The 26064-nt window shown below is 54.6% G+C and overlaps 2 protein-coding genes across 2 annotated transcripts; both read left to right on the top strand.

Moving 5' to 3' along the window:
• The first annotated feature begins 8891 nt into the window (after positions 1-8891).
• On the top strand, positions 8892-16099 carry HOXC13 (homeobox C13). The gene is made up of 2 exons (XM_058309227.2): positions 8892-9632; positions 14900-16099. Exons 1-2 carry the CDS (start codon positions 8921-8923, stop codon positions 15154-15156), a joined length of 969 nt encoding a protein of 322 aa, XP_058165210.1. The 5' UTR covers positions 8892-8920; the 3' UTR covers positions 15157-16099.
• An 8335-nt stretch (positions 16100-24434) lies between these two features.
• Positions 24435-26048, top strand: HOXC12 (homeobox C12). The gene is made up of 2 exons (XM_004467465.3): positions 24435-25044; positions 25810-26048. The coding sequence occupies exons 1-2, from the start codon at positions 24435-24437 to the stop codon at positions 26046-26048; spliced, it is 849 nt and encodes a 282-aa protein (XP_004467522.3).
• Positions 26049-26064: the final 16 nt, after the last annotated feature.

Genomic DNA, 26064 nt, shown 5'->3' with positions numbered 1-26064 from the left:
CCCTTTATTTAAAGTGTGGGGTATACTAAAGAAAACATTTACTATAGGAAATACGTAGACTCACAGTGCATCAGGTTTTGAAGGAGATTTGAAACAAGTACAGCTGTAGGTGGACCTCGACCGCGTGGGCTTCTCTAGAAAACCTGACCTTGCTGCTTCCTATTTATTACATGCAGCAAACGGCAACGAATACACAGCCACACAGAAATTAATACTGAGATTACTAACTTCTGAATGATTTGCCTTCCTGCTTTACCGTTATACAGCTAATTTATGCAGGTTTTTTCAAAGTCTGTTCCGACTGCCTTTTTCCCAACTTCCTTCTCCCCCCCCCCCCCCCGCAGCCCTTAACTCTCCCCCATTTCTTAAATTAAGGTTTTTTTTCGAGCCAGGAATTCTCCCAACCTTTTCTGAGAAATCTTTGTAGAAGTATGGTTTTATGTTTGTTTTTTCAAAAGCCACTTCCCTCCCCCATGACCGGGCACAGAGAACAGAAAATCGGTTGTATTTTTTCTTTCCCCATTCGGAAGGTGTCCTTCTCGCAGGAACGGGAAGCTAGCTGCCTCTTGGTCTTGGCAGTGGAGGTTGCGAACAGAAATCCTTGATCAGGAGGCGCCCTGTGGATAATAAGCACAGGGGCCTCGGAGGCTCAGGGACCCAACTCCCCACCCTCTCTGTTCACACAGACGCGCCCGTGAATGCCCGGGCACTGGCGGAGCGGCGCTCGCGGATCGGATCGCACTGGCGTCTTGGCTCCCTCACAGATAAACGCACCCACCTGTGTGCTCAGCTGCCGAGGGCCCTAGAGCGCACACGAGTGCGTCGGGATTGCGTGCGTGGCGGTGCGGGGTCGCTCGCAGCTCCGGCGCGGCGGGGAGTGGGGCGGGCGCTTCCCCGGGCGGACACTCCTCCCGCTGGCTCCCCGGCTCGGCCAGGCATTGTCCTGTGTGCAAGCGGCTTCCCCAAGCTTCGGCTTGGTCGAGATGATGGAAATTAAATAGTAAATCATTTCCACACTTGGTTATTTTTTTTAATCGGTCTATTGAAGTAAAACCGAGGAGCTTAGAGTCTCCAGGATCAGGGGCAATCCAAAGAGAAAGAGCGAGCAGCAGTGAGATGCCGGCGCCCCTCTCCTGGAGGAGCCAGGCGGGAGAAAATCACCACCGGTTCTCCGGAAGTGACCCGAATCTCCCCAAATCCGTGGAAGAAAACAGCGCTGAAAGAGCAATGCCAACGACAGGATATGGCCAAATTTGGAGAGATGGCAAGTTGTTTTCAGGCTCACAATTCCGCTAAGGTGGGGGGGGGGGGGGGGATTTGAAAATTACACACGTAAAGTTGCTCCTGGATAACCTCGAAGCTCGTGTCTTTTTCTTCTCTACTAAAAATAATTTTTTAAAAAATATTTCTCTACGCTAAGTGTGCCTGAATACCCTTTCTTCCTAATAGCTAAGTATTGTCAGGGTGGAAAACTTATCTGGGACAGCCATAGAGCTACCGGTCCACCAATTCCCCCTCCCTCACACACACACGTTTTACATGGACATAAAGACACTTGAAGATTTTTAATTTTTAATTAAACACAAGTATATTGTAATATTCAAGGGATATATAACTTTTAAAAAACAAAATATTTTTAAAAGATTATCTAATTATATAGTTATGGGTATCCGAAGGCACATATCATATATTAATATTTACCTAACGTTCCCTTAACACTTAGCAAAGCATATTTTACATACTTATTTGTCTAGAGACAATGTCTATAATAAATGAGAGAGAAATAAATCTGTTTTAATTCCTTGAAGATAAATTCATTAATAAGCCAAGCACTGAAAGGAGTTACAAGTGTTTTAAGTCACAAATGCAGAGTCTAGCAGAAAAAGATCTTCCTAAGAGCTCAGAGTAGGAGACAAATTGCACAAACTATCTCCTCCCCAGCCTTAAAAATTGCATCTCTGCAGCATTTGAGGATGGCCTTTTCCTCCTGTGCATTTGCTTATGCGCTTACGGTAACTCGCATAGGCAACAGATGACTGCCTCTGGAGACAGCGAAGTTTGGGGACTCACAGGGTCTCCCCCTAGCTCACATCTTGACAATGTTTCCTTTTCTTTCACCCCCCCCCCCCCGCCCATCCCATCAGCCTGCCCCAACCAGCACCCTTGTCAAGACCGACCGACAAATCTCTCCAAGCTACACAAGCGCAATGCACACCTACCACAATGTGTGTTCCCAGCATGTGCACTGTCCAGCAGTCTCCAAACACCAGGACACAACAATTATGCATCTTGGAAATGCAGAAGGCCATCAAGCACAAGGAGCCTGGGTTGGTCTCCATGTGTACCTTGAAATGTATTTCCTCTTCTCTGAGTTGAATTTCTCTGACTATGCAAGTGAGTGGAATAATCTTTAGGGAGAGGGAAAACGGATGAGCCCATCCTCTATTTCTGGCTTTTTAAATGTCATCAGTTTTGCCATATGTAAGCTAAGGGGGAAAGTGCCTCTAAATCCTCCCTAAAGAAGAGGCAATTTGGGTGGGAGGGCAGAAGCAATGAGGTAGAAAGTCTGACAGTCCCCCAACCTCCACCCAAGGAGAGCAGAGTGATTGCTGCCCTCCAGCCACTAAAACTGCAACAACTATATCACTTTTAAGAAGATTAATTAAAATTATCATCAGCAGGAATCTAGTCCCAGACACACAAGCTCCCTCCTGCCATTCTGTTCCATAGATGCCAACCGGAAGTGGTCATTTTAGCAAAAAGCAGATTCTTTTTCTCCTTTAGTTGTGCCTGGTCTCTTCTCTCCCCTCTTTCTTGGAGATGGGGAAATTAAATGTTCTTTCTCTTGGTGAGGCATCTTCAGAAGGTCCTTTAATTTCTTGTGTCCGTCCTGCTCAATGATTTTCCAATTAGAGTGATTAGAATGTGCTTTCTGCTGTGACTGCTGAGGGTATCTGGTCATGGAGGAGACTGACTGTGACCCACTGAGGTAGTAATTTCCCTTCTTCCCCCATGATAAAATTTACATACTGCCTCCACCATCTGCCTTGTACAGTTTCACCAAACTCTAGTTGCCAGCCTCAGAGTGACACCTCTTCCCTCGTATACTTAGAGATGAAATGCTCAGCCCTTCTTAATTTTATTCATTCTTGGGGACAGGTTGAACAGTCCACTTTTACCCAGAAGAATGCTATACTGAGGTCCACAACTCCCCCCTGTCCTGAGGGGAAAATGTCATTTTCCATATCCTCTTTCAAAATAACTGAAAATCTTTAAAAAGGGAGAGGGGAGTGGCTGGTCTGCCTCCCTGCTAGGAGCCCCAAACTTAAACTTTAAAAAATGGAGGAAATGATTGAAAGTGATAAATACCTTTACCAGGCATTCAGTTTGTTAGCTTTCTGACCAAAAGGAGTCTTTGTTAGATGGCTGAGAGGAAGCCAAATCCAGCCCCCAGCCTACACTCCTCCACCTCTCCCCCAACCCCCCTCAGCTCCCTTGTCTAACTTGAAAATGAACTTGGACTTCTCTCTCAGACAGGCCCTAAAACCAGGAGAGATTTTATTTGTCTGTTTCTAAGGGCTTCCTAAAAAGGGGAGGTGTTCTGGGGGGATGGGAGGGGGACAGACAGCCCACTCCCCAAGCAGAAGATGGGGCGGGGGTAGGGGTTGTGCAGCAGAGAGGAGGCGGAGGAGATACTTTGCTAATTTCTTAACTCTGCATTTATTCCCTGAACTTCTTCAATGGGAGGTGAGGGTAGGGGGCCAAGTGACAGATTGAGATGCTGCAGGGGGAAAAAAGGAGATAGGAAGGGTGGGGATTAGACCTGGGAAAAGACTGGGGAAGGAGATCAGGAGGGTTGGGGAAGGGGCTCTGTGATGAGCGTGGAGGGGCTAAGAGGGCATTAAAACTGTGGAAGAAAAGGGGCTGGGGGTGAGGACCCCAGAGGCCCCTGGAGGAGGCTTCCTGAGAGTCACCCATGGAAGGGAGCACCGGACCTCCCCGACCAAACCCAGTGCAGTCTGTGAGTAGGCGCAGACTGCAAGGGAAGCCAGGAGAGAACTGGCAACAACAGCCTAAACCCAGACCCCAAAATGGATCCCTGCGGAGCCCAGCGCAGCAGACAGGAGTGGATTTCCCTGATGTCCAGAAGGGCGAAATGAGTGGGGTCCGGAGGAAGAGAAGTTTGGATCTGAGAGTGGAAAACTCTGAAACAAAGAGCAAAGTGATGCCTCAGCACACTGATCCCATCTTCCCTTAAGGTGGGGGCTGAAGGAGGGAGAACAACAATGGTGGAAGACGCCAGGATGGCACCACTGTCCAGGAGGTGAGTCCCAGGCCGGGAAGCGAGGCTGGGCTGTGGGGTGGAGAGCAAAGGAGCGCAGGTTCCAGAGGGAGAGCGGAGCCTGGGAGGTAGCGACACGCTCCTGAGGCTACCCCCACCTTGCTGAGCCTGGAGAGGTAGACGGAATGAAGGGGGGAAGGGACTGGGCAGGGCCAGGGAGCCCCAAGATCAGCCCCTTTTCTTTTCTTTCCCACCAATAACGCCTTTTACAGCCCACCAGGAATTTCATCTGAGTGTGTGGGAGGGTCTCCCTACTCAAATACTCTCTCAAGGTGTGCCCCCTCATAGGTTCTCCCTGAACCCCAGCTCCTCCTTGCATGTGATCCTTCTCAATCTCAAACACCCCTTTCTCTCCTGGATAGCTCAGGTCCCAGGGTCCCTGTCCTCCACAAATCTCTCTCGTCCTGTGGCAGGGATCCTGCACAGGAAAGGGCTCCCCAAACTCCATGCCCGTCTGCCCACCAAGGCCCCAAGTCTGGGCCAGAATCCAGACCCCATGGTGGTGAGGCTCTTTGTTCTCTTGCAGTCTCAACCCACCCCCTCCTTTTTTTTTTTAAACTGGAATTTCTCCCATAAAAAAGGGGGGGGCAGGAGCTTCAGAGATTTTTTCCTAGGGAATATGGAGGAAAACAGAGGAAAGGAAACCAATTAATGCTTAATCTCCAGAGCAGGGAATCTGGGAGCTGAACAGGGGCCTCGTTTCTCTCATCCTTCTGCCTGGTCTGGTAACCGAGCTACACCCAGCCCTCAAGTGTGCATCAGTTTGCACCCTCCTGCTGCAAATGCTGCTAACTTACACCTCTGACTTTCATCTCTAATAGTTGGGCCAGGAATTCCACCACTCAACTTCAGAAAGATACAGGCATCAGCCCCTTTATTTCTCAAACATTTTCCTGGGGGATAGCTTTGTAAGTAGGGACCATGGAAATGTCCATTAAATGCACAGACAGAGAGAGAAGCAGACAAGCCCAGATCTTTATTTACATGTAGAGGGTAGGGTATCCGCTGAAAGCCGGTATCTTAATGAACGTACTTGGGCTGGTGTGCACTAAGGGCCGGAGCTGGGACGCGGCGTGCGGCGTGCAGCCTGCACACGTCCCCAAACCCACCGGCACGGACGCACACACACGCGCGCGCACACACTTCCAATGATAAGGCACACTGAATCTCTCCTTTATCTGTGGGAGCCTTTGAAAGGAAGAATTTCAGAGTTCAGCTTAGCCAGGAACTCGGCTCCGGGCTCCCGGGAGGAAGATGAAGACAGAGCGGTCCCCTGCCAGCCTCATCGACTCTTCGCGACCGTCCCTTTGGAAACGCAGCCCGAAGCAGAGCCGGGGCTTTCAGATCGGGCTGAGGGGCCATTTTCCATTTTCCTTCGGTATAATTAAACGCTCCGACCTTTTCTTCACACCAGCAGGGACCAAGGAGCCACCTTCCTTCTCATTTCTCCTGATTTTCTGTAAACTTCATGCATAGCCAAGCCCCACAGTCCCATCCATCCCCGAAGCCCGGCGGGGCGAGGTGTGGCCGCGTGGTGGGGGGGAGCGCGCCGCCGCTGAGGGTTTCGGCGCCCGGCTTTCTAGGGCGGGATCGCCCGGGAGGGGTAATTACCATGTTTCCAGTGGCGCATATTCTCCTGGAGTGTTTAATTTGGTTTTATTTGTGTCTCAGCGAGATCCACTTTTTTTTTTTTTTTCCGAGGGAGGTGGGAGAAGCGACCACAGGCTTAAAGTTAATTAAGCAACAAGGTTTTACTTCCTCCGCTTGCCCGCAGGCTCTTCCTTCCGTGCCTCCCTCCCGCTCCCGGAGCGCCCCAGCCTGGAGCCCGCCATTGCCCGAGCGGAAGGTCTTGGGGAACCGAAGGAAAGAAGGAAGATAGCGCAGAGCATGCGAGCACTTCCCCAGCGCCCTTCGCCCCTGACTTTCCCACCCAGACTTCCCTCTCCCCCAGGCGCTCTGGGGATCCCACCTCTCGGGCTGGCCTTCTGGATGGAGGGAACTTAGGCTCCCTCTCTTTCCTCTTGCCGCTAAATTTTGGCCGCACGGTGCCCCTAATAAATGGAATTGTAAAGTTGCCGGGTTAATTAAATCTATATCTCATTGCAAGCGGAATAGTTAATGCCCTTGTATAAACCTGGAAAAGAACATACTATTAATTTTATTTATTGCTGGGCCGCTCTGCACCCAGATCCTTCCCGGTGTTCTGTTCCAGCTTTAAAGGCTAGGGGCCGCCGTGTCGTTGGGTCTAGGCTTTGGGGGTACTTAGGGCTGGAGAGTTAAGGGCCCGGGGGTACTTAGGGCTGGAGAGTTAAGGGCCCGGGAGGGAGCCGCAGGAATGGGGTGGAAGTTTCAGCTCCTTTGTTCGTCCGGGCGGCCCCACCCGCCGGGTCCACACCGCCCCGGGTTCTCCCCGCGGGCCTGGCACTTCACTAGAGGGGCGGCTGGGGCTCCACACCGCCTCTATGATCCGCGGCTCAAAAGCCCAAGACCTTCTCCTGACCAGCCCCGCGGCTGGCAGACCCAGGGGCCAAGGTTGTGTTTGCTCTCCTCCCTTTACCTTGACCTTGGACTGCCGGCGGCTGGGAAGCCTGTTTCCAAGCTAAGAGCCCACTCCCAGCAAGACCCCACCTTCTCCCCGGCCCTTCTCTTCTCGCCTCCCGATAATTGTGCTCAACACACACCCACGCTGGCCTGATTAAGTTTCAAACCTCTGCTGTATTTTCCTCCTACTGCCGGCCCAGCCCGCGGCCTGCTTTCTGAACTTTGAACTGACCCTTCCGGATGAAGATCGCACTGATAAGAATTAATTACGTTTCTGAAGATCAGGCATCCTAACTCCTAGTCGCCGGGGTGCCCTCGTGGTAAAACACCCCCTTCCCCCTTCAGGGAGGAGGGGGGAGCCCGTGGGCCTGGTCCCAGCGCAGACCAGGCCATTTGCTCTTAGGTCCTAAGGGCCCGGTGGGTCCGGCTTGGCTGGGGGCAGCTGTGTGGCCACGGCTGGGCGCCGCTGGTTGTTGAGCACCCAGTATTTAAAAGCAGTGGCAGAGGCAGGAAAGCGGAAGCCTCTTTCCCCTCTTTTTTCTCTGTTATCTCTTCTCAGGGAGGCCCTGTGCTGAAAGAGTACTTGCCTCAATTCCGCCGAGATGCACCCCTAAAAGGGAGACTCTATGGAGGCACAGGAGGCCCGAAAAGTCGGGTGCCTGGGCAAGAAGAGGGAGGGCTTTTCAGAAATCAGTAAGTTGTTAATTTTTGCTTTAAAAGGGGGGGGGGCAGTTTTAGAGCATGAAAACACTCTACATTAAAAAGGAGTGACCCTAAGAAAGCTGTAGGAGCGCGCTGTGTTGTTCAGCTGGACAGGGCGTGGGGCTGGGCTCCGCCGGGCCCCTCGGCCCTCCTCCGTCCGGGCCGGCCCAGGTCGCTAAGGGCAGAGGCGGACCCCGCAGAGCTGAGGTCCCGCAGGCTGGGGCCCCCCGAGTTGCCTCCGGGAAGGGTCCTTCCATTCTCCACGTTTCCTCGTCCTCATCCAGGACTTTTTAACTTCCCTAGAATTAATCTATTTTCCCCTTTTTCTTTGAAAAATCTCACTGAGACCTTTATTTCTATTGTATTTTGAAAGAGCAATCTGTTCTAGTCTCCTCCTTTTATTCCTTCTCCATTTCTTGCTGAGAGTATGCCATTGCTTTCCGCACACACACACCCTTCACCGTGTGTTTGGGGGCTATCACGTCCCCCCCAGCTCCCTCCGCTCCCCTTGAGGAAGAACTAAGGGTGAGGAGAGGAATGGGTCCATCTCAGACAACTAGGGCTTTGGGGAAAGGTCGAAAATGGAAATACAATCTCTGCATCAAAGGCTGGCTGCGCGGCGTTCCTTCCAGCAGCGGGCTAGAGGGGACTCTGCGGGTGCCGGAGCCAAAGCTCCCCACGCCCGGTTCGCGCGCCCCTGCCCATTTTCCAGTTTCCCCATTTATTTATTTTTTTTTAAATCCGCTTTCTTCTCCACCCTAAGCCCCAAATCCCAAACCTGAGACTCAGGCAGTCAAAACAGCGAAGGACTTTTAGGTAGGGGTCCGTCTCCCCTCACACACATCCTAAGCCTAGAGGGAGGTGCCTGGGAACAGCCCTCGCCTCCCCAGACCCCTTTGCGTCGGCCAAATGTGGATGCCCCCTCTTCCCTCTCCCTCCCGGGGGCCGGGCAGGGGGCGTCGCCCTGTCCCTTTAAATCTCCCAGCTCCCTCCTCTCTGCCCCTCCTAAGAGCCAATCAGCAGAGTCCTCTTCCCCTTTCGCCCCGCCCCACTCGGAGAGGAGGAAACCCCCGGGGACCAGGCCAGTGCGTCACGTGGGCCGGGCGCGTCACGTGAGCGCGGGGGGGGGCGGAGGGGAGGCCGGCGGGAGCCGGAGGATTTCTTAATGAAGTGTCTCCGCATGCGCAGAGGGAATCTGGGGAAGGAGGTGGAAGCCTCGGGAGGAGGAGGAGGAGGGGTGGAGGGGAGGGGAGGGGAGGGGGAGAGAGCGAGGTGTCTCCCCAGCCCGCTGCCTCTGGCAAGTGGAGTTTTTAAAAAGCTCGCGCAGATCATGTCATGACGACTTCGCTGCTCCTGCGTCCGCGCTGGCCGGAGAGCCTTATGTACGTCTATGAGGACAGCGCGGCGGAGAGCGGCGGCGGCGGCGCGGGCGGCGCGGGGGGCGGCTGCAGCGGGGCGAGCCCCGGCAAAGCCCCGAGCATGGACGGGCTGGGCGGCAGCTGCCCGGCCAGCCACTGCCGCGACCTGCTGCCGCACCCCGTGCTCGGCCGCCCGCCCGCGCCCCTGGGCGCCCCGCAGAGCGCGGTCTACACGGACATCCCGGCCCCGGAGGCGGCGCGCCAGTGCGCCCCTCCGCCGGCGCCCCCCACCTCGTCCAGCGCCACCCTGGGCTACGGCTACCCGTTCGGGGGCAGCTACTACGGCTGCCGCCTGTCACACAACGTGAACCTGCAGCAGAAGCCTTGCGCCTACCACCCGGGGGAGAAGTACCCGGAGCCGTCGGGCGCCCTGCCGGGCGACGATCTGTCGTCCAGGGCCAAGGAGTTCGCCTTCTACCCCAGCTTCGCCAGCTCTTACCAGGCGATGCCCGGCTACCTGGACGTGTCGGTGGTGCCCGGAATCAGCGGGCACCCGGAGCCGCGCCACGACGCGCTCATCCCGGTCGAAGGCTACCAGCACTGGGCTCTCTCCAACGGCTGGGACAGTCAGGTGTACTGCTCCAAGGAGCAGTCGCAGTCCGCCCACCTCTGGAAGTCTCCCTTCCCAGGTAAGGAAGGGGCCCGGCCGCCGCCGCCGCCGCCGCCGGGGACCCTCCCCACCCTGCCTGCCCCGGGGCTCCGCGCCCCAGCCACCCCCGCTGTCTGGCCCCGGCGCGCCCGCTCGGCTGTGCCGCCGAAGGAGCCGGCCGGGCGAGCTGCGCTGAGGAATGCGCCGGGGAAGAAATCTGCTCCGACACGTTCCCCGGAGCTGCCCGGCGGAGAGTGAAGCAATCGTAGGCGCCCGAGCGCCAGGCTGCTGGCTCGACTGGGGTCGGGAGCTCGCCGCCTCCTCTCCCTGCCCGCTCCAGCCTCACGTGTGGCTCGCGGCCCCGAAACCCGCTTCCAGCCAGGAGTGGGGGTCGGGTGGGCCTCGGAGCTGTGGAATCCCCCACCTCCAGGACAAAACCCTCCACCTACCGAGTAACTGAGGGGAGGGGGAATCAGAACCCCAAACACTTCTTCGCCTGCATTTTTAGGATAGACAGGTTTTTTTTTTTAATTAAAGACCTAATTTTCTGGGGCTCCACAGAAATGCAGGATGCTTTCTTTTTTTCTTTTCTTGATTTATTTTTAAAAATTCAACCACAAATTTCCTGGTTGTTGAGGAAGCAGGAGAGCTAAAATCTCAGGAGGGGGTGTGGAGGGAAGGGGTTTGCATCCCTCTCCTGGAATACAAGATTTTCTTTCTACTCTGGTATATTGAGCTCATCAGTGGACTTTCCCACAGCCATTTCCCCGAATTTTGGGCAAAAAAAGAGTTAGTTAACCCTGCCCCAGACGGAGAGGAGCGAGGATGAGCGGTGGGGAAGCAAGGCCCTGTTCTGGGGCGAGGCTGGCTGGGCACCCCTTGGTCTTGTCTGGCTGCGCACAGGAGGGTTCACGGATGCCCTGTGCCCTCTCCTGTTGAGGCTATTTCTGAACAGGCTCTCCAAGGGGAAAAGGCCAGTCCAGGTCTCCCCAGATCTCATCGGAGCCCCGGCTTCAGCGTCGCGCTGAGAAATCCCAGCTAGAGTTGAGTCTGCTCTTGCGGCTAAGTGCAGTGAGAGAGGGTTGACTGGATCCTCCCTTCTGGTACCAAAGGAGTCCTGGGGGCCCGGAGCTGCCACAGATGTCTCTCCATGCTGTTCGCAGCCTCTAGTTCCACATGCTAGGCCCAGCGACATTTTCATTGGAAAGTATAGACTTGAAGACCTCTTAAGGGTGGGCCTCAAATTCCTCTGCATCCGGGCTCAAGAGGGGGAGGCAGACAGTGAAAAATCCCTGAATGGTGTTAGAGAGTGTAGCAAATAGGATTCTTATAAATATTATGAAATTACTTAACACTAGGGTGGGACCCACACTAGGTACCCCACTTCTAGCTGCCAGAAAATTTAAGGATGATAGGATTTTAGTACATGGTATTGTGCACCACCTACTCTGCATTGGCTGTAATATAATATGTGGTTCCTGTTGTAACTACCTAATATGAAATAATAACACATTCCTAGAAGGTCGGCAATTTGCATGTAGGTATATAATAGTGAATTATAAAGAGAAGGGTTTAATTCCTCTCTCACCCAAATGGAAAGCTCCTGGGGAGATGGGGGTCCAGCAGGAATTCCTGGAGTAAGGGAAGCTGGGTGGGTCCTGCCAAGGGGCCGAGTGACCAAGGAGTCAAGAGGCTGAGGAGCAAGGAAGCAGGTGCCCGCCAGGTCCACTGTGGGTGGGGGCACAGGCCTAGAGCAATGGGTTAAGTGTGAGGAGGGAGAAGGGGGGAAGCTGCTCTGGCATCCCTGTGTGTGTATGTGGCATGGGGTGAAATGAAAGACTAGAGACAAGCTCATAAACATCTTTGGGTGAAATAAATATCTCATAGATTCCCAGGGAGAAAAAAAAACCTGCTAAAAATAAACACTTCTTGATCACAGCCTCCTAGAGAAAAAATATCTTTGAAATTAAAAAATACTGGCCAATGGAGATTTAAAACACTTGCAAATTATGGCATGGAAATGGATATAAAACCCAGTATGTCTCAGCAGCTATGTGCTTACACACTCCCTGTGTGGAAATAGAATCAGGTTGGTGCATCTCAATGAGGAGAGAGGTCCAAGCAAGAGGTAGATGAAAAGAAATGATCTTCAGACACCCTCCATCTTTCTACCCACACAGAGATCCTTTAGAGATAGTGAGATTTCCAGATAACCAGATAACACTGTCTATGCAATTGTGGTTTTTGTCAGCAGCATACACACATAAACATTACTGTCTTTCATCAGCGCCTCTGGCTCTGAGAAACCTCATCTATGGCAGTCTGAAATGGTGTGAGAGATGGAGGCAATTGTTCAGAAAGAGCCAAATAATAAGGGCCAAGATGGTTGATTTCTTTGAGATTTCTTTTTTTTTTTTTTTTGTCTTCTCCCTCCTGTGGTGAGTGTAGACATTCTTTTTTTTTTTTTTTTTTTTTTTTTGACAGACAGGCATAAATTCCAAGAGAATATCTGAGGGGAGATTGGGGAAAGAGCAATAGAGACTCTTTGGGCCTTTCCGAAAGTCCCTCCTGACCAGCCTTTGGGTTTAGGTAGAGAAGAGCAGCTAGAATTTCTCGCCCAAATGGACCGAAACAATGACCTCTTCAGAGTCCAGAGCCAGACTGTAGGGGTGGGTGGGCAAGAGCGGGTGGGCTGTGGGGGACTGTACACAGAGGACACTCAGCCCCAAGAGAAAGCTACGGCTAAGCATTGATCCCGTTTTCCTTCACTCCTCAAAGGTGTCTACTAGATTCCCACGAATGGAGTGGTTTGTGTGTATATTTTGGCGGAAGAGATGACTGTAAAATTAATAGCCAAATCCCCACTCACTTTAGGCAGTGCAGACACAACCCGGGGTCTAAGCTATCAGATGTTTCCATATTTGTAGATCCCACTTCCTTTCCAGAAGAGGTACCAGACAATGAAAAGTGACTTCTCAGAGAAGGCAAGACTGGAGCTGTTTACCCAGAAGGCCAAAACAACCAGTAGTTTGGTCTGGTCCAGGGAAAACTTGGCCAGATAAACCCTTGGCAACCTGTAAAGAAAAATAACCAGTTTAGATCAGCTGTCTATTTGTTCACTGATTTTTAAAAAAAAAAATAAGGTCATGTCAAGCCTCATTTGAAATTTAGAATTGGGGTTCAGGAGACCCAAAACTGGGGAAGTAATTGGGAAAGTTTCCAGAAAGAGAAGTAAAAAAAAAAAATTAGAGACAATTTTCAGGAACCCTAACCCAACTTTATCCTGCTTTGCTGTTGAAGGAAAAAGAAGTGTTTTGAAGCTGGATTGTAGTAGGTGGATTGTTTCCATTTTTAAATCTACTGTATCATTATGTTTAGAGTCAGAAAATCCGGGTTTAAAATCTGGTTCTGCCATTTAAGTTATTTTACCCACTTTGAGCCTCCCCTTCCTGATCGTGTAAAATGGGTTTAAGAAAATAAGCCTGAAGAAATGTTCTGAAGGGGAGAGGAAACTTGTGGTATCACTTACTCTCTTCTTTTTACTTTTGTTCCCAAATCATCAGCTTCTCAAGTTGTATTTACATCTATAAGAGTAAAACAAATGTGAGAACTGAGGGATTTTTTAAAAATTATCTTGTATTTAAAAATTCTTTTTAACCTAAAGAATCTGAGTTATTTTGCTTTTCGGGTTTAAAAAAAAAATCCTTGACCTATTCATTCAGAGGCAGAGAGAAATGATAAGTCCAAAATTTTTCCTGAGAAATTGTCACCATGAAGACAGCCAAATCAGGCCATTGGAACCCCCTCTCTCCCACTCTCTTCCTAAGTATTTTATTTCATCCTGCACTTAATTGTGACTTCTCTCTCCATCCTGTATAGACAGAGGTTTCTGCAGGAGAGCAGACCCATTGGGGGAAGGTGTAGGAAAGGTGTTTTGTGCCGGTGGGATGGGAACAAGCATTTCAGGAAGAGCTCTGTCTTCACTCTGGGCTGTGTCTATACTTCCAAAGAGTAATAAGAATGAAGGGGGGAAACCCAGGTATTCTGCACTCCTCATTAGCTTCCTCCTGAAGAAGTCTAACATGAAAACAATTGAGGGATGATTTATTCAAATAATATCTACAATTCTTCATTTCCCATTGAAAGCGATGCTAGGACCTTTTATTGATAAGAGGTGAGTGTGGATATATGTGTATATATCACTTAAATCCCCCCCCCCCTAGAGAGATGTTTTAGTTCCTGTGAAATCCTCAGAGAAAGGAGAGATTAGAGTGGTAATAATTGGGATGACAAGATAGTCAGGGTTTAGGATTAGGACTGGCTCATGGGGTAGAGACAGTTTCCTTCAGCCTGGCAGGAATGAAGAAGGGAGGAGCTGGAGGAGAATTTGCTCTGCTTTGATGGGTGGGAATTGGTGGGGGTAGGGGAGGAGTTCATTTTATAGAAGATTTATGCAAAAAGCTGACCTTAACTCAAGAAGGGTGCCCCTGGAGCCTCCACTGAGGGACAGGCACTGGGGTATGGATCTTCTCCTTCCGGGGACTTGATTCCCTACATTTCAGTGCACAGATCCTTCACCATGAGTGCTGTGAGGTGGCACTGGGCCCCAAGTCCTAGAGTGTTTGCCCCCCAGGCAGTCTGGCTTCACCCACTTTTCTTCTCTCTGTTGGTGGTGCAGAGGCAGTGTCCAAAGGCTGGAGGACCTACTTGGTGGTCAGTGCCCACTGAAGCTGTCCCGGCTGGGCCATGCTCTCCCCCAGACATACAACCAAACGCTTTCCCCGACCATGGGGCAGAGTACACAATGATGGGCATCCAAATAGTCTAACTGCAGGGAAGAGGGGTTTTCTGCATGCCTGTAATCCTGCAAGGGCCACCAGCCAGGGTAGAATTTGGGGGGGCTCCTCCAAGGGTCTGTGGGTCCCCCTAACCTGTGCTGCTCAGAGTCATATTGGAGGCCGAGGCAAAAAGTTATCCGTGATACTGGGCCTGTGTTTATTTTGAATTTTGATATTTTCTTCATCGTTGATTTTTTTTTTTTTTGGCATTCATTTCCATGTTTAAAACCATGGCATCAAAATGTTATTTACCTTGATTACTGAGGGGGTTCAGTTTGTTTTGTGTTTTTTTGGCGGCGCACCCGAGAAAACGCCTCACTGGCCTCAGCCTCGTGGTGGCCTTGCAAAGGAACCCAGGGCGTCGCCAGGCTGCGCGGTCGGCGGGTCCCCTTCCAGCGCCTGCGCCGCTCCCAGCGCCTCGGCAGCCTGCGGGTCCCTAACCCCGGCCGGGCCTCTCTCTCCTCCACAGATGTGGTCCCCCTGCAGCCCGAGGTGAGCAGCTATCGGCGCGGTCGCAAGAAACGCGTGCCCTACACTAAGGTGCAGCTGAAGGAGCTCGAGAAGGAGTACGCGGCCAGCAAGTTCATCACCAAAGAGAAGCGCCGGCGCATCTCCGCCACCACGAACCTCTCGGAGCGCCAGGTCACCATCTGGTTCCAGAACCGGCGGGTCAAAGAGAAAAAGGTGGTCAGCAAGTCGAAAGCGCCTCACCTTCACTCCACCTGACCGCCACGCGGCCGCCCGCCCCGTCTATTTATGTCACCGCTTTGTACCATAACGGAACCCATCGAAGGACCCTTCGCCGGTGCAGACGAATATTTAATATTAACAAAAAAGAGGAACCGCGTGCCGGGAGGCGGAGAGGACCGGGGTTGAGCTCTTTTGCTCCCTACTCCCCACTCCCCTTTCCCCACCCCCACCCAGAGGAACCCACCCGGCTTCAAAACAGCTGTGGACATGGGTCCGGGTAGGCAATGGGAGAAGGGCTGTCTGGCCTCCCTTCCATCGCCCTCACCCCTTGCCGAGCCAGAAAGCTGAGTGGCAGCGAAGAGCCCAATCTTTCCAGCCAAAGTGGGATTGGGGAGCCCGGAATAACCCCGATTCTTGCCTCCTTCTTCGCCCAGGAGAGAAGAGCCTCCTGAGCTAGCGGCCTGGAGGCAGGGCTGGCGGGTTCACACTGCCCTTCCAGCTCCTTCTACTCCTCCCTTCCCTCCTGCACTCCTTAGGCGAGATTTACAGTTAAGGTATTCTGTGCGTATCTTTAAAGTCACGTTAATATTAATAATACTTGTTAGGGATCTGGCAGCGTGATTTGAAATTCTTTCTTTCCTATCTGTTTCGACAAAAGCTGGAATCATCAGAGTCTCTACGCCCGTCCCCACCAAGAAAGGCTGACTTTCTCCGCGTTGCCCCTACTGTCTCCCCAGTTCTGCTCTCCAAGTCCACAGTAGAAATCCAGGGAAGACAGCACCACGCGGCTGAGGACCTCTTACCTCTCCTCTCCTCTCTCTCTCCTTTCCTCCCTCCTTCTCTCTCACTCACGCTTTCTCATGGTGGTAAGGCTGGGTAATAGGCCAGGCACAGAAGCAGAACTTTCTTTTTTCTAAGGAAAAGACAAATTTCTCCTCCGAAGGGATGGAGAGTGGGTCCCTCAGCAGAGTCTCTCCAGTATCCCCTTTCATTTGATCTCTACCAAGGCAACGGGGCTCCTCAGAGGCCTCACGCTTTCGCTTTTACTGATTGTCCAGGCGAAAGCAGTTTTCCACCAGGAGGGTAGAATGACTGGTCTCCGGTTACCCAGCTAGGATAGATGCTGCCTAACATTTCCCTCCTCAAAGGCCGACTTGGTGCTGGGGGGTGGGGGGCTCACCTCCCGGCTTCCCACTGGCGCATTACAAAACAGTGTTTTTTGGAAATGTCCATCTGAAATAGGCTCTCTCTCTCTCTCTTTTTTTTAATGTTGTGTATCTGTATATAGTATTGTGATGTCAGAATGGCAATGTACTGAATGCAAAAAGAAAAAAAACCCCACAAAACTGTTTTTAAAATAAAGTATCTTTTTGGGGGGGCCTTGATTTTATCGCTCAGATTCCTTCTGAAGCCCCTTCTAGCCAACGGCTCTTCAGGGCAGTCTCAGACCCCTTGACTCTGCCAGTGTGGGCAGGGGGGAGAGTATACACATAACTCTCAGCAGGGTAAATCCCAAACCAAGGTGTTGCGCCACTTAAGTTTTTTGAGGGAGTTGTTTGGGTCGTTGACACTGCAAGAGAAAACTCCTTCCCATCCTGAAGCCTGCCTGGATGCACGTGTATTGATGGTGGAGGATGCTATCCGCGACCTGAAAGGCCGGGGAGCAGGTAAGTTAGAAAAGTATCTTGCCATTCACTTCCATTAATAGCTGGGGCTTTGAGCTGGATCTGGGTGCTGAGAAGGCAGCATCCTAGCTCCAGTTCTAGGATGCCACTGCTCCCAGAGAGCCCTGAGTCCCTCCTGCCAGTTAGGGGCTGGGCCTGGGCTGGGGGCGGCACAGCCTGAACTCTGTATTCCCCCTCTCACTGCTCTCATGTCTTCGTCCATCCATCTATGCAGAGAGAGCAGACTGCTAGAACCCCTTGCATCCCTACGCTGCCAAATCACCCCCACTTTTACTCTTCAGCTTCCAGGGAGCCCCAGTCTTCCAGCAATCAGGAGCCCATGTAGACTCTACCACTAATTTGTTTTCCCCGTCGCGTCCTGCCTATCTCCCTATCTGGCAGAGTTAATGAGATCGTTAAGTTGTCAGGTTAAGAGACTTTTAAAAAGCAATATAGCCTAAAACAATGTTATCTCAGATTAAATCTTTACTGCAGCAATTTTTATTTATATATAATATTTTTCCTCTCCCGAGACGCAGAAAGACCGGAGGCTGGAAATCAGAGTTCTCCCATCTCCCTTTGCCTGATGGTTGAAGCTTTTTAAAATCTCATTTAAATAAATGTTTCTGGTGGGGGGGCGTGAAATGCGCGCGCACACATGGTGTCTGAGAGACAAAGAGCCTGAAGAATTCACCGTCTGCAGAGGCTTCGCTGCTGATCTGGCTGCCAGTCCTGTTCTCCTTGGTCTCACCTCCGGGTTAACTACCAAGACACACACACTGGGCAGTGGGGATTTGAGAGCAAATGGGTGAACCTCCCATGAATAAGGTTCATTCTTAGTTCTGTCTCCCCGTTCTCTCCCCACCCTCTACCCCTACCTTTCGCCAAAACTCCCTTAGTCTTCCCTGAGGCAGAAAGGGCTAGAGACTAAATGTGCGTGTTTGGTCAGAAAATGAACTTGAGTGGACAATGGTACTGGTCCCCACCCATCTTGACTTGAGAGAACACTGGGTACTCATCTGACATTACCATGGACATGTGGGAGTTGGGAGCTCAGTGGGAAAAGAAGTCCATACTTCTCCGAGGGACCCCTCCGCTTCGGCACACAAACCCACACTTATTCAGATGGGAGGGTAAACCGTGCCTTAGTGAGGGACCCACCCTGAGGGCCCAGAAGGAGGCAATGGAAAGGAGACGAGGAATACTTGTGCAGGTTCACTGGGGGCACGCCGGGACACCCGTAATCCAAGTGTGGTTTGCAGCGCCTCTGAGTCCCTGTGCGTCCAGTGTGCCAGGGTGCCCTGGGTTCACGATGCCTGGACTGATTTTTAAGATGCCTCTCCCGTAAAGATAAACAAGAATGTGATTGGAAGTTCCTGTGTGCCAGAAGTATTGAGTGTGTGTGTGAGTGTGTGTTCTGGGGAGGCAAAATTGGGAAGTGCATAATAATTTCCTTGATTGCATTGGCCCTTTACCTTCATCTCTCCCTGCCCACCCCCCCCACCCCCCAGCGTCGGCATTCTCCTTGGAAAATTCCTAGGTCCTCCTGTGAAGGGAGGCAGGGGGCTGTAAGGGAGAAGAACTTTTGACCAGCAGAGAACGTCCTTGCCTTTCCTACCTGCATGTGTGTGAATGTGTAAGCAAGAACACCCGTTTCAGGGTGTGAAATGTGTTTCTCCTCTTCATCCAACCCTATTAAAAAGCCCTTCCCTCCAAGGCTAGTCTCCTGGTGTTTGTGAGAGCGATCTGCCTGTGAGGGCAGCCGCCAGGGGGCAGGGGGGCAGGAGGGTGTGAGGGGTTGTGAGCCCGGAGCATTCACCTAGAAACAGACAATCGGCCCTTCTCCCCTTGGACTGGGGCTCCTGCTGTCCCTTCTCGTAATCCGAGTGAGCTGGGGCTCCGCAAGGCTCTCCATCCAGAGGTCGTTCTCCCAGGCTGCCTGCGAGGGCTCAGCTGGACCCTTTCCTGAGCTGAGGGGAAAAACCCTTTCTCTCCCTCACCTTAGCCCCCAGACCCAGGGCCAGCAGGGCGGGCCTTTCAGCCATTAGTCCCATGGCAGCAGGGAACCCACCTGAGGGGGCAAGTCCAGAGGTTCTCCAGAGATCCCTCCTCCGCCATCTCGAAGACCTTCTGCTCCTGAGGCTGAACAACCGGTGGCTGGGTCAGCAGGCAGGTGTGAGCAGGAGGCAGGAGGCAGGCCCCCTGGGCAAGAGCCAGCTGGCAGCTGGGGAGTCTGCAGCAGCCCCTTCTGTGGATCCATCCTGTTCAAAAGAGAACTGCCCACTTCAAGATCCGCCTGGGTCGGTTTTGGATGGTGTTGGAACCCACACCCCCAAAACTCCAAGTGCCTGTTCAGGCAGATGTGTATCCAGACCCGGGGCTGGTGGAAGATTGAGGGGCCCTGGGGAGCCAGGGGCTTCTGGGAGGAGGAGGAGGGGGCCAGAGGCTCTTGCAACCAACCAGGCTCTTCCTCTTTTAGCCTTGACCGTGACTAGGTCTTTCTGACCTTGACATCACAGGGAGCACAGGGAAGGGGGGAGGGTGGAAAAGGCCTTGATCTTCCGGTGGCCAGCGAAGGGGAGGGCCGCTCGCCCCCTTGACGCGCCAGCCCCCTTCCCGCCGAGCCCGCCGCCTCTGTTTACACACAGAGGAGGTGTCGTCTCCAGTCTAGACAGGGGCGCTAATAACGCCCATAAAAGGCGGCCTCTCCAGAGATGCCCGGCAACTCAGCTCTCCGGCGCCTGCCCCTGGCCGCTCCCTCCGCCTCCCCCGCCCCGCCCTCCTCGGATACCTCGGCTGGGCCTGCACACCGCCTTGGGGAGGGGGCACCCAGAGGGATTCTAGAGGCTGGAAACCCCTGCCCCGCACCCTTCGGTCTCCAAAGGTAAGTGGACGCCTCTCGCCCCTGGCCCAGCCAGCCTTTGGTTTGGCGCTCTGTCCTCACCACCAGCAGCGGCCTCCTGGGCCGGCTGCCCCACCCGGATCCCTCGGCACCTTTCGGCCCCCGGCAGGGCCTGGGTTTGGGAAGCAGCTGGGTTGCTGGGTCGAGCAGAACCCAAGTAGATCTCAGGCCCTCCTCAGAGCTGGGCCTGGCCAGAGGCCATGGTCATTGCCAGCAGGCCGGACTGGAGCCGAGAGGGCACCCAGGATATCCTCAACCCCCACCAAGCTTCCTGGCCGGGGAAGACCCGGCCCAGGGCCCCCCCCCCCCCCCCCCCCGCCCGGTACGTTGCCGGCGGCCGTGGGTGTGGCGTTGGAGGCGGTTGCTTTTTTAACTTGGTCCCCACACCTTTCCTGAGCTCAGTAATTCACTAGGTGGAGGAGATCCTCTGCTGGCGGAGGGAGAAAATGTCAGAGCCGCAGGATTATTTACATCGGTTAGCGCGCCTGAAGGAGGGAGAAAATGGGAGCCATTTGGGGACGTTCGGGTGGGAGGTAGAAAGAAGGTCTCCCAGTTGCCGGGCCTGGAAGACCCCTCCCCACTTCTGAGTTGCAACCTGGATGGGGGTCTGGTGGTAGGCGGGACCCAGAGGAGCTGCAGGAGAGGTGGAGGCGGGCCGGACGCCGCTGGTCCCAGGCCGCTGCCTTGAACCTGAAAGCCGGCTGCCCCCTTCGCCCTAGCAATTGTCCAAGGCCCCCCTCCCCCGGGCTACAGAAGCCCTGGAAAGAAGGGACGGGGTCTCCCGATCTTCTCCTAAAGTGCTAGCGCCCTCAGACAGCCGGGGCGGTGAGCTCCTACCCCTGGAGGAGTCTGTGAAGCCAAGAAAGAGGAGACAGAGCCCATCCCCACCTCGCCCCTCAGCCTCGCCTGGACCCGACACTGATCCGTCCCAAGCCTAAGCTCCCCAAAGGGACGGAAAAGCGAGGGCTAGCGAGTTGATCGCGGGCCCAGGGCCTCCGCGGCCTCCGCAGCCTCCGCGTCTCATCTGCGCTGCCTCCAGCCCGCCCAATTCCTGCTCACATACCTTCCAGAGCCCAGGTCCTGCCTCATTTGCATACACGGCAGAACCACTTTCTGCAGACTAGACAGTGACCTTGAACTGGGCCGTCGCGGCCTCTCGGTGGACCAGGAAGAAGACAGTTCCGCGCCGCCTGATTCCGCGCTGGGGTCGGCCGGAAGCGGGAACGCGGCGGTTCCCAGCGGCTCGGCCGCGGCCTTGGCCTCCCGCAGCCCCTTTGCCCTTGCCACCAGAGCCGGCGTCGATTTTAAAATGACCTCCTTCCGCCAGGCTCGGCCGCGGCGAGGACTCGAGGCCCAGCGCAGAGACCGCGAGGATGCGGGAGGGATGGAGACGAGAGCAGGCGCGGGAGAGGCGGCGAGGCGGCCAGCTGGTGGATGCGCGGAAGGACGCGGGCTGCCGCGGGTCTTCCAGGAGAGCCTTGGACCGCATCCTTGCCTTCAGCTTTAATTAACCCCCGAGTTAATGACCGGGCAGGATTGAGCCCGGCCATCTGCGGCGGGTACCCGTGGTCCAGGGACCGGAAGGCAGGCGCCCCTTTGATGAATGTGCGTGAGAGTGGGCGCACCCACGGCTCCGCGCTTCCAGAGCCTCGGCCCAATTACAGCTTGGCTTGCGGGCAGTGAGGTGCGGGCAGATTAATCCCCCACTAGACGCTGCTACGCAGCCCCTTGGGCAGCGAGTTCCTCCCAGGCTTCTCGCCCAGCCCCTGCCGGCTCCCGGCGAGCAGCTCACGGCCGAGGCTGGATTTCGAGGTGAAGCTTCACACCCGAGCCTCCCGCCGGCCCCGGCGACCCAGGCTGGGAGCGGCGCTCCAGGGGCCTGCGAGTCCGCGTCCGACTGAGACGGGGGCGCGTGAGCAGCGCTTGTTCCTCAAAGGCAGTCAGAGCTGCGGGGATGCCCGGGGAGAAGCGCTTAGATTGCCTGGGTCCACGCCTGGGTCCGGGGAGACTCCTGCGTTTACAGCGGGCCTCGGCCGGCGGGGCGGGGGCGGGGGGCTGCTGAGGGTTCTCGCAGCTCTCCCGGGGCGATCTCGGGATCTACTGCACGGCGGGGAGAGGGGGTTCCTGTGCGTGTGTACGTGTCTGTGTCCGGAGTCCGAAACTTGGGGGGAAATGGACTGTTTTGCCGCTGCCAATTGGAGTCGGAGAATTGCATCTCTGCAAAAAGGAAGCCCTCATCCCATCCTCATTTTCCCGGCGTTGCCTCTGCCGCCCTGTGGCCGCTCTGCGCGCTCAGCGGCCTGGCCTGGGAGGGCAGCGAGCCGAGCTCCAGCCTGAGGTCTGTGCACTGGAGAGTCTTGGCGAGAGGCGGAGGCCCTCCCTCCTGGGGTCCCCCTTTTAGGAGATTCGAGTCATCTGAGAGGGAAAAAGAGAGCGGAAAGAAGCCCCCTTCCCACAAGGGCCGGGGCAGCCCGGCTCGGCATCCCTCCCTCCAACAATAGCGGCTGAGAGCCGAGGCCTGGAGAGCCAGGGCGGAGACCTCGCTGGCGACAGTGTTCTGACTGAAATCAGTAACATATTCAACGTCACACCCTCTTTATCTTTATGGCCAAAAGAACTGCGAAATAATTAAAAAGAAAAAACAGCCTAAATTTTCAGTGGCATTGATTAGTACATCTTAAAAAGGGGAAATAAATAAGATGCCGGAGATGCTGCGGTCTGGAATTTGCAGCTGAAGGATGCTCCTGCCGGCATCTGCGCAGCCCCTTAATTAGGCACAAAAAGGCGGGTCTCTGGCCGGTTCCTCCGCGCCCCGGCTCTCGCGGCTTTGACCCGAGGTGCTCGCGCGGGGCTGGCACCCCACCACTCGCCTCGGCTCGGGCATGTGGGCCGAGCGCTGGGCGCGCTCCTGGGGCAGGAGGGGCCCGGCCGGGGCAGCCTGGAGGGCCAGGGCGGGGAAGGGGAAGCGGCCAGGCGCGGCGAGGGGCGGGCGCCGAGCGCTGAGCTCTGCCGCTGGACGCCCGCGGGGACACGTTTCTGTCGAAGTGAGCAGCTATGGTTTGGGATATGAAATCGCCCCGGGGAGCGGTGGAATTCGAAGAATCTGTGTTTCTCGGTGCCCCGTCCTGCAGAGGAGTGAAGGGAGGGGAGAGAAAAGAAAAAGAGGGAGATGAGAGAATCTTCTCTGCTTCGGTCTGCCTTTGTAGCTTCAGCTTATTCTCAGATATTTAACTTTCACCTACATGGCTTTCTTTTTTCTCGTGCTAGCTTCAGTTTTCTGTAGCTCTTCCATCATTTCCTCATATTTAACCACTTGCTGGACCATTTCTTTAACCTTGTATTACTTGAGGTCGGAAATAATCACAGACAAATCCGAGAATTTTATCTACTAGACCCGATGAGATACAGCTCGCTTTGGAGGATTTTTGTTTTGTTTTTATTCGATTTTCATTTTAATCTGCCTGCTATGTTCCGTGGACCTAATTGAGATGAGACTGTGGTTTCGCACATGTCAACTAATCTGGCCAACAGGCAGTCCAGGGTTCTGAGCCTTCTCCAGAAGGAGCTGCTGAGGTTAGCACCGTAAACATCATTTAAAATCCCTAGCAGAACAATTCTCCAGGGGTGTTCTCTCCCTCACTTCAGCCCAGCGCAGGAAGTAACCTCCTGCTGGCTTTTGTGTCCCTATCTGGTGGTCCCAGAAGTAGGCTGGGCAGGTTCTAGGGTGGGGATGTCTCCTCCTGTGGGCATCAGGTGCCTCTCAGTCCAGCCAAGCCCAACGGGGATCCCAGAGCCTCCTGCCAGGAAAAAACCACTAGGGAACCCCAGCCGCCCCTCAGGCCCTAGGAAGTCCCAGCGGAAGAGTAGTTTGAGTCTCCCACCCCCAGAGTTTCGCGTGCAAGCAGACTGGTCCATGGGGAGCCGAGTGCCTCCTTTCTCTGCTTCTTCTGCCTCCTTCCTGCATCCCTCTTCTAACAGTAAGTGGAGGTGTGAGGCTGGGACGCCTCTTTGCTTGGGGTAAGACCAGGCATTACCAATTCTCCCTCAGTCCTTTCTGGGCAAGAGGACCCCTGCTGTCTCCCAAAATTAAGGAGGAGATAGAACCGAGGAAGACAAGAGATGGAGCCGCAGGGTGGAGACAGGCAGCGGCAGGGAAACCTGTCCATATACCCCGGCTTCGCCTCTACTGTAAATAAACCCCGAGCCAAAGGGCTCATCCGTCTCCTTAAACAGCCAGTAAACTTTATATGACACAATATCTAATAGTAATTTATTGGGGAGATATTGTAAATTCCAACGGTTTTAGTTAATAAAGGAGCTAATTAAAGAGGGGCGGGCTGCGCTGGGCCAGCTGTTGGCGAGCATAGAATACATCTGGAGGGTGTGGGGTGCAGGGGTGTTACGTCCGGGTATTTTTGGTGTGGCTTTTCTCTTTTTCTCGAGCCCCGGGTCGGGCGATCGCCTCGCTTTCTGCCTTGGGTTTCATATGATTTTCTAAAAACCAGAATCCAGCGAATAAACTTGCCCCCTCCCTTCCTCGTCGTCCTCCCCCCCCCCCCCCCACAACGGGGAAGGGGGAAGTTGGAGTTGGCGCGGAGTGGGGGGTAGGGGGGATCCGCTGTCCCCACCCCTCCCCCTGGCGGCGGCGCCCACGTGAGCCGGGCAGCCAATGGGTGACTGGTGCAGGTTTAACTATGTTTAATGTCAGATAGCAATAAAGTAGAAGCTGCCGGTCGGGCCCCGCGGAAATGGGCGAGCATAATCTCCTGAATCCTGGGTTTGTGGGGCCGCTGGTGAACATCCACACTGGAGACACCTTCTACTTCCCCAACTTCCGCACGTCTGGGGCGCAGCTGCCCGGGCTGCCTTCGCTGTCCTACCCGCGTCGCGACAACGTGTGCTCGCTGCCCTGGCCGTCGGCGGAGCCGTGCAATGGCTACCCGCAGCCCTATCTCGGCAGCCCAGTGTCGCTCAACCCGCCCTTCGGCCGCACGTGCGAGCTGGCGCGCGTGGAGGACAGCAAGAGTTACTACCGCGAGCCGTGCGCCGAGGGCGCGGGCGGGGGCCTGAAGCGAGAGGAGCGCGGGCGCGACCCGGTCCCGGGGGCCGGGCCTGGGACAGCGCTGCTGCCCCTGGAGCCGTCGGGGCCGCCGGCGCTCGGTTTCAAGTACGACTACGCGGCGGGTGGCGGCGGTGGCGAGGGCGGCGCGGGACCCCCGCACGATCCGCCCTCGTGCCAGTCGCTGGAATCCGATTCTAGTTCGTCCCTGCTAAACGAGGGTAACAAGGGCGCCGGCGCAAGCGACCCCGGCAGCTTGGTGTCGCCACTGAACCCCGGCGGCGGACTCTCGGCCAGCGGTAAGGAGCCGGTCCCACGCGGGTAGCACACCCAGGACGGTACCTCTTACCAGGGCAGGCAGGGGAGCGCTGCTCTAGGGCCGCCTGGGATGACAGAATGTGTGGTGAGGCCACGCTTCTTTAAAAAGTGATGCGGTGGGGGGTGGGAGACCTATAAACATGTAAATATCCCCATAAAAGAACTTTTCACCAGCCTGCGGCTGGAGGGGGCAGGGAGCTCTGGGAAGGGGGATCCTGGCGGGGACTTCCCCTGGCCTGGGCGCGGGCAGGGGCAGGGAAAGCCTGGTGCCTGCCCTCTCCCGCGGCTCTTCCTCCGCCATCCATAGGCCCCCATTACCTACATTCTCTTTTAAGAAAAGCAGGAGGGCACAGGGTTTATTCTTTGCCATTGGCCCAGATCTGTTCTAACTATTCAAGCGCCGAGTCCTGGAGGATGTGGGAGGAAGGGGGTAGGACACTGGGGGAAAGGAAGGGGAAAGAGATTTGAGGAGAGGTGAGGGGGTAGGAACACAGAAGGACCAGAGACACTGCGGCAGGAGGGCAGGGTTAAGGAAGCAATGGGAGGGAGGAACCAGGGGGAAAAGAGGGTGAGGAAGATTAGGGAGTTGATGGGGATGGGGTTCTGGGTGGAAGAGGCTATGGGATGCCTGAGAAGGGCCTGGGGTCTGGCATGAGGCCAAGGTGAAAGGGGCTGGGGAAGGGCCGAGGGCACTGGGCTGGTCACCCCTTGGGCCACCAGCCAATGTACGGTTCGTCTCCACCCAGGCGCGCCCTGGTACCCGATCCACAGCCGATCACGGAAGAAGCGCAAGCCCTATTCGAAGTTGCAGCTGGCGGAGCTGGAGGGCGAGTTTCTCGTGAACGAGTTCATCACACGCCAGCGCCGGAGAGAACTCTCGGACCGCTTGAATCTTAGTGACCAGCAGGTCAAGATCTGGTTTCAGAACCGAAGAATGAAAAAGAAAAGACTTCTGTTGAGGGAGCAAGCCCTCTCTTTCTTTTAGGGGTCGGGAACGGAAG

The sequence above is a fragment of the Dasypus novemcinctus genome, chromosome 12, assembly GCF_030445035.2.
Source record: "Dasypus novemcinctus isolate mDasNov1 chromosome 12, mDasNov1.1.hap2, whole genome shotgun sequence".
NCBI lineage: Eukaryota > Metazoa > Chordata > Mammalia > Cingulata > Dasypodidae > Dasypus > Dasypus novemcinctus.
Note: the sequence above shows the minus strand (reverse complement) of the source record. Positions and strands in the feature narration are given on the sequence as shown.

Bases quoted from the DNA above. Each gene is read 5' to 3' on its own strand.
- HOXC13 (XM_058309227.2), top strand. From the start codon at position 8,921: ATGACGACTTCGCTGCTCCTGCGTCCGCGCTGGCCGGAGAGCCTTATG. The intron at 9,633-14,899 runs GTAAGGAAGGGG...TCTCCTCCACAG, and splicing joins CTGGAAGTCTCCCTTCCCAG to ATGTGGTCCCCCTGCAGCCC.
- HOXC12 (XM_004467465.3), top strand. From the start codon at position 24,435: ATGGGCGAGCATAATCTCCTGAATCCTGGGTTTGTGGGGCCGCTGGTG. The intron at 25,045-25,809 runs GTAAGGAGCCGG...GTCTCCACCCAG, and splicing joins CGGCGGACTCTCGGCCAGCG to GCGCGCCCTGGTACCCGATC.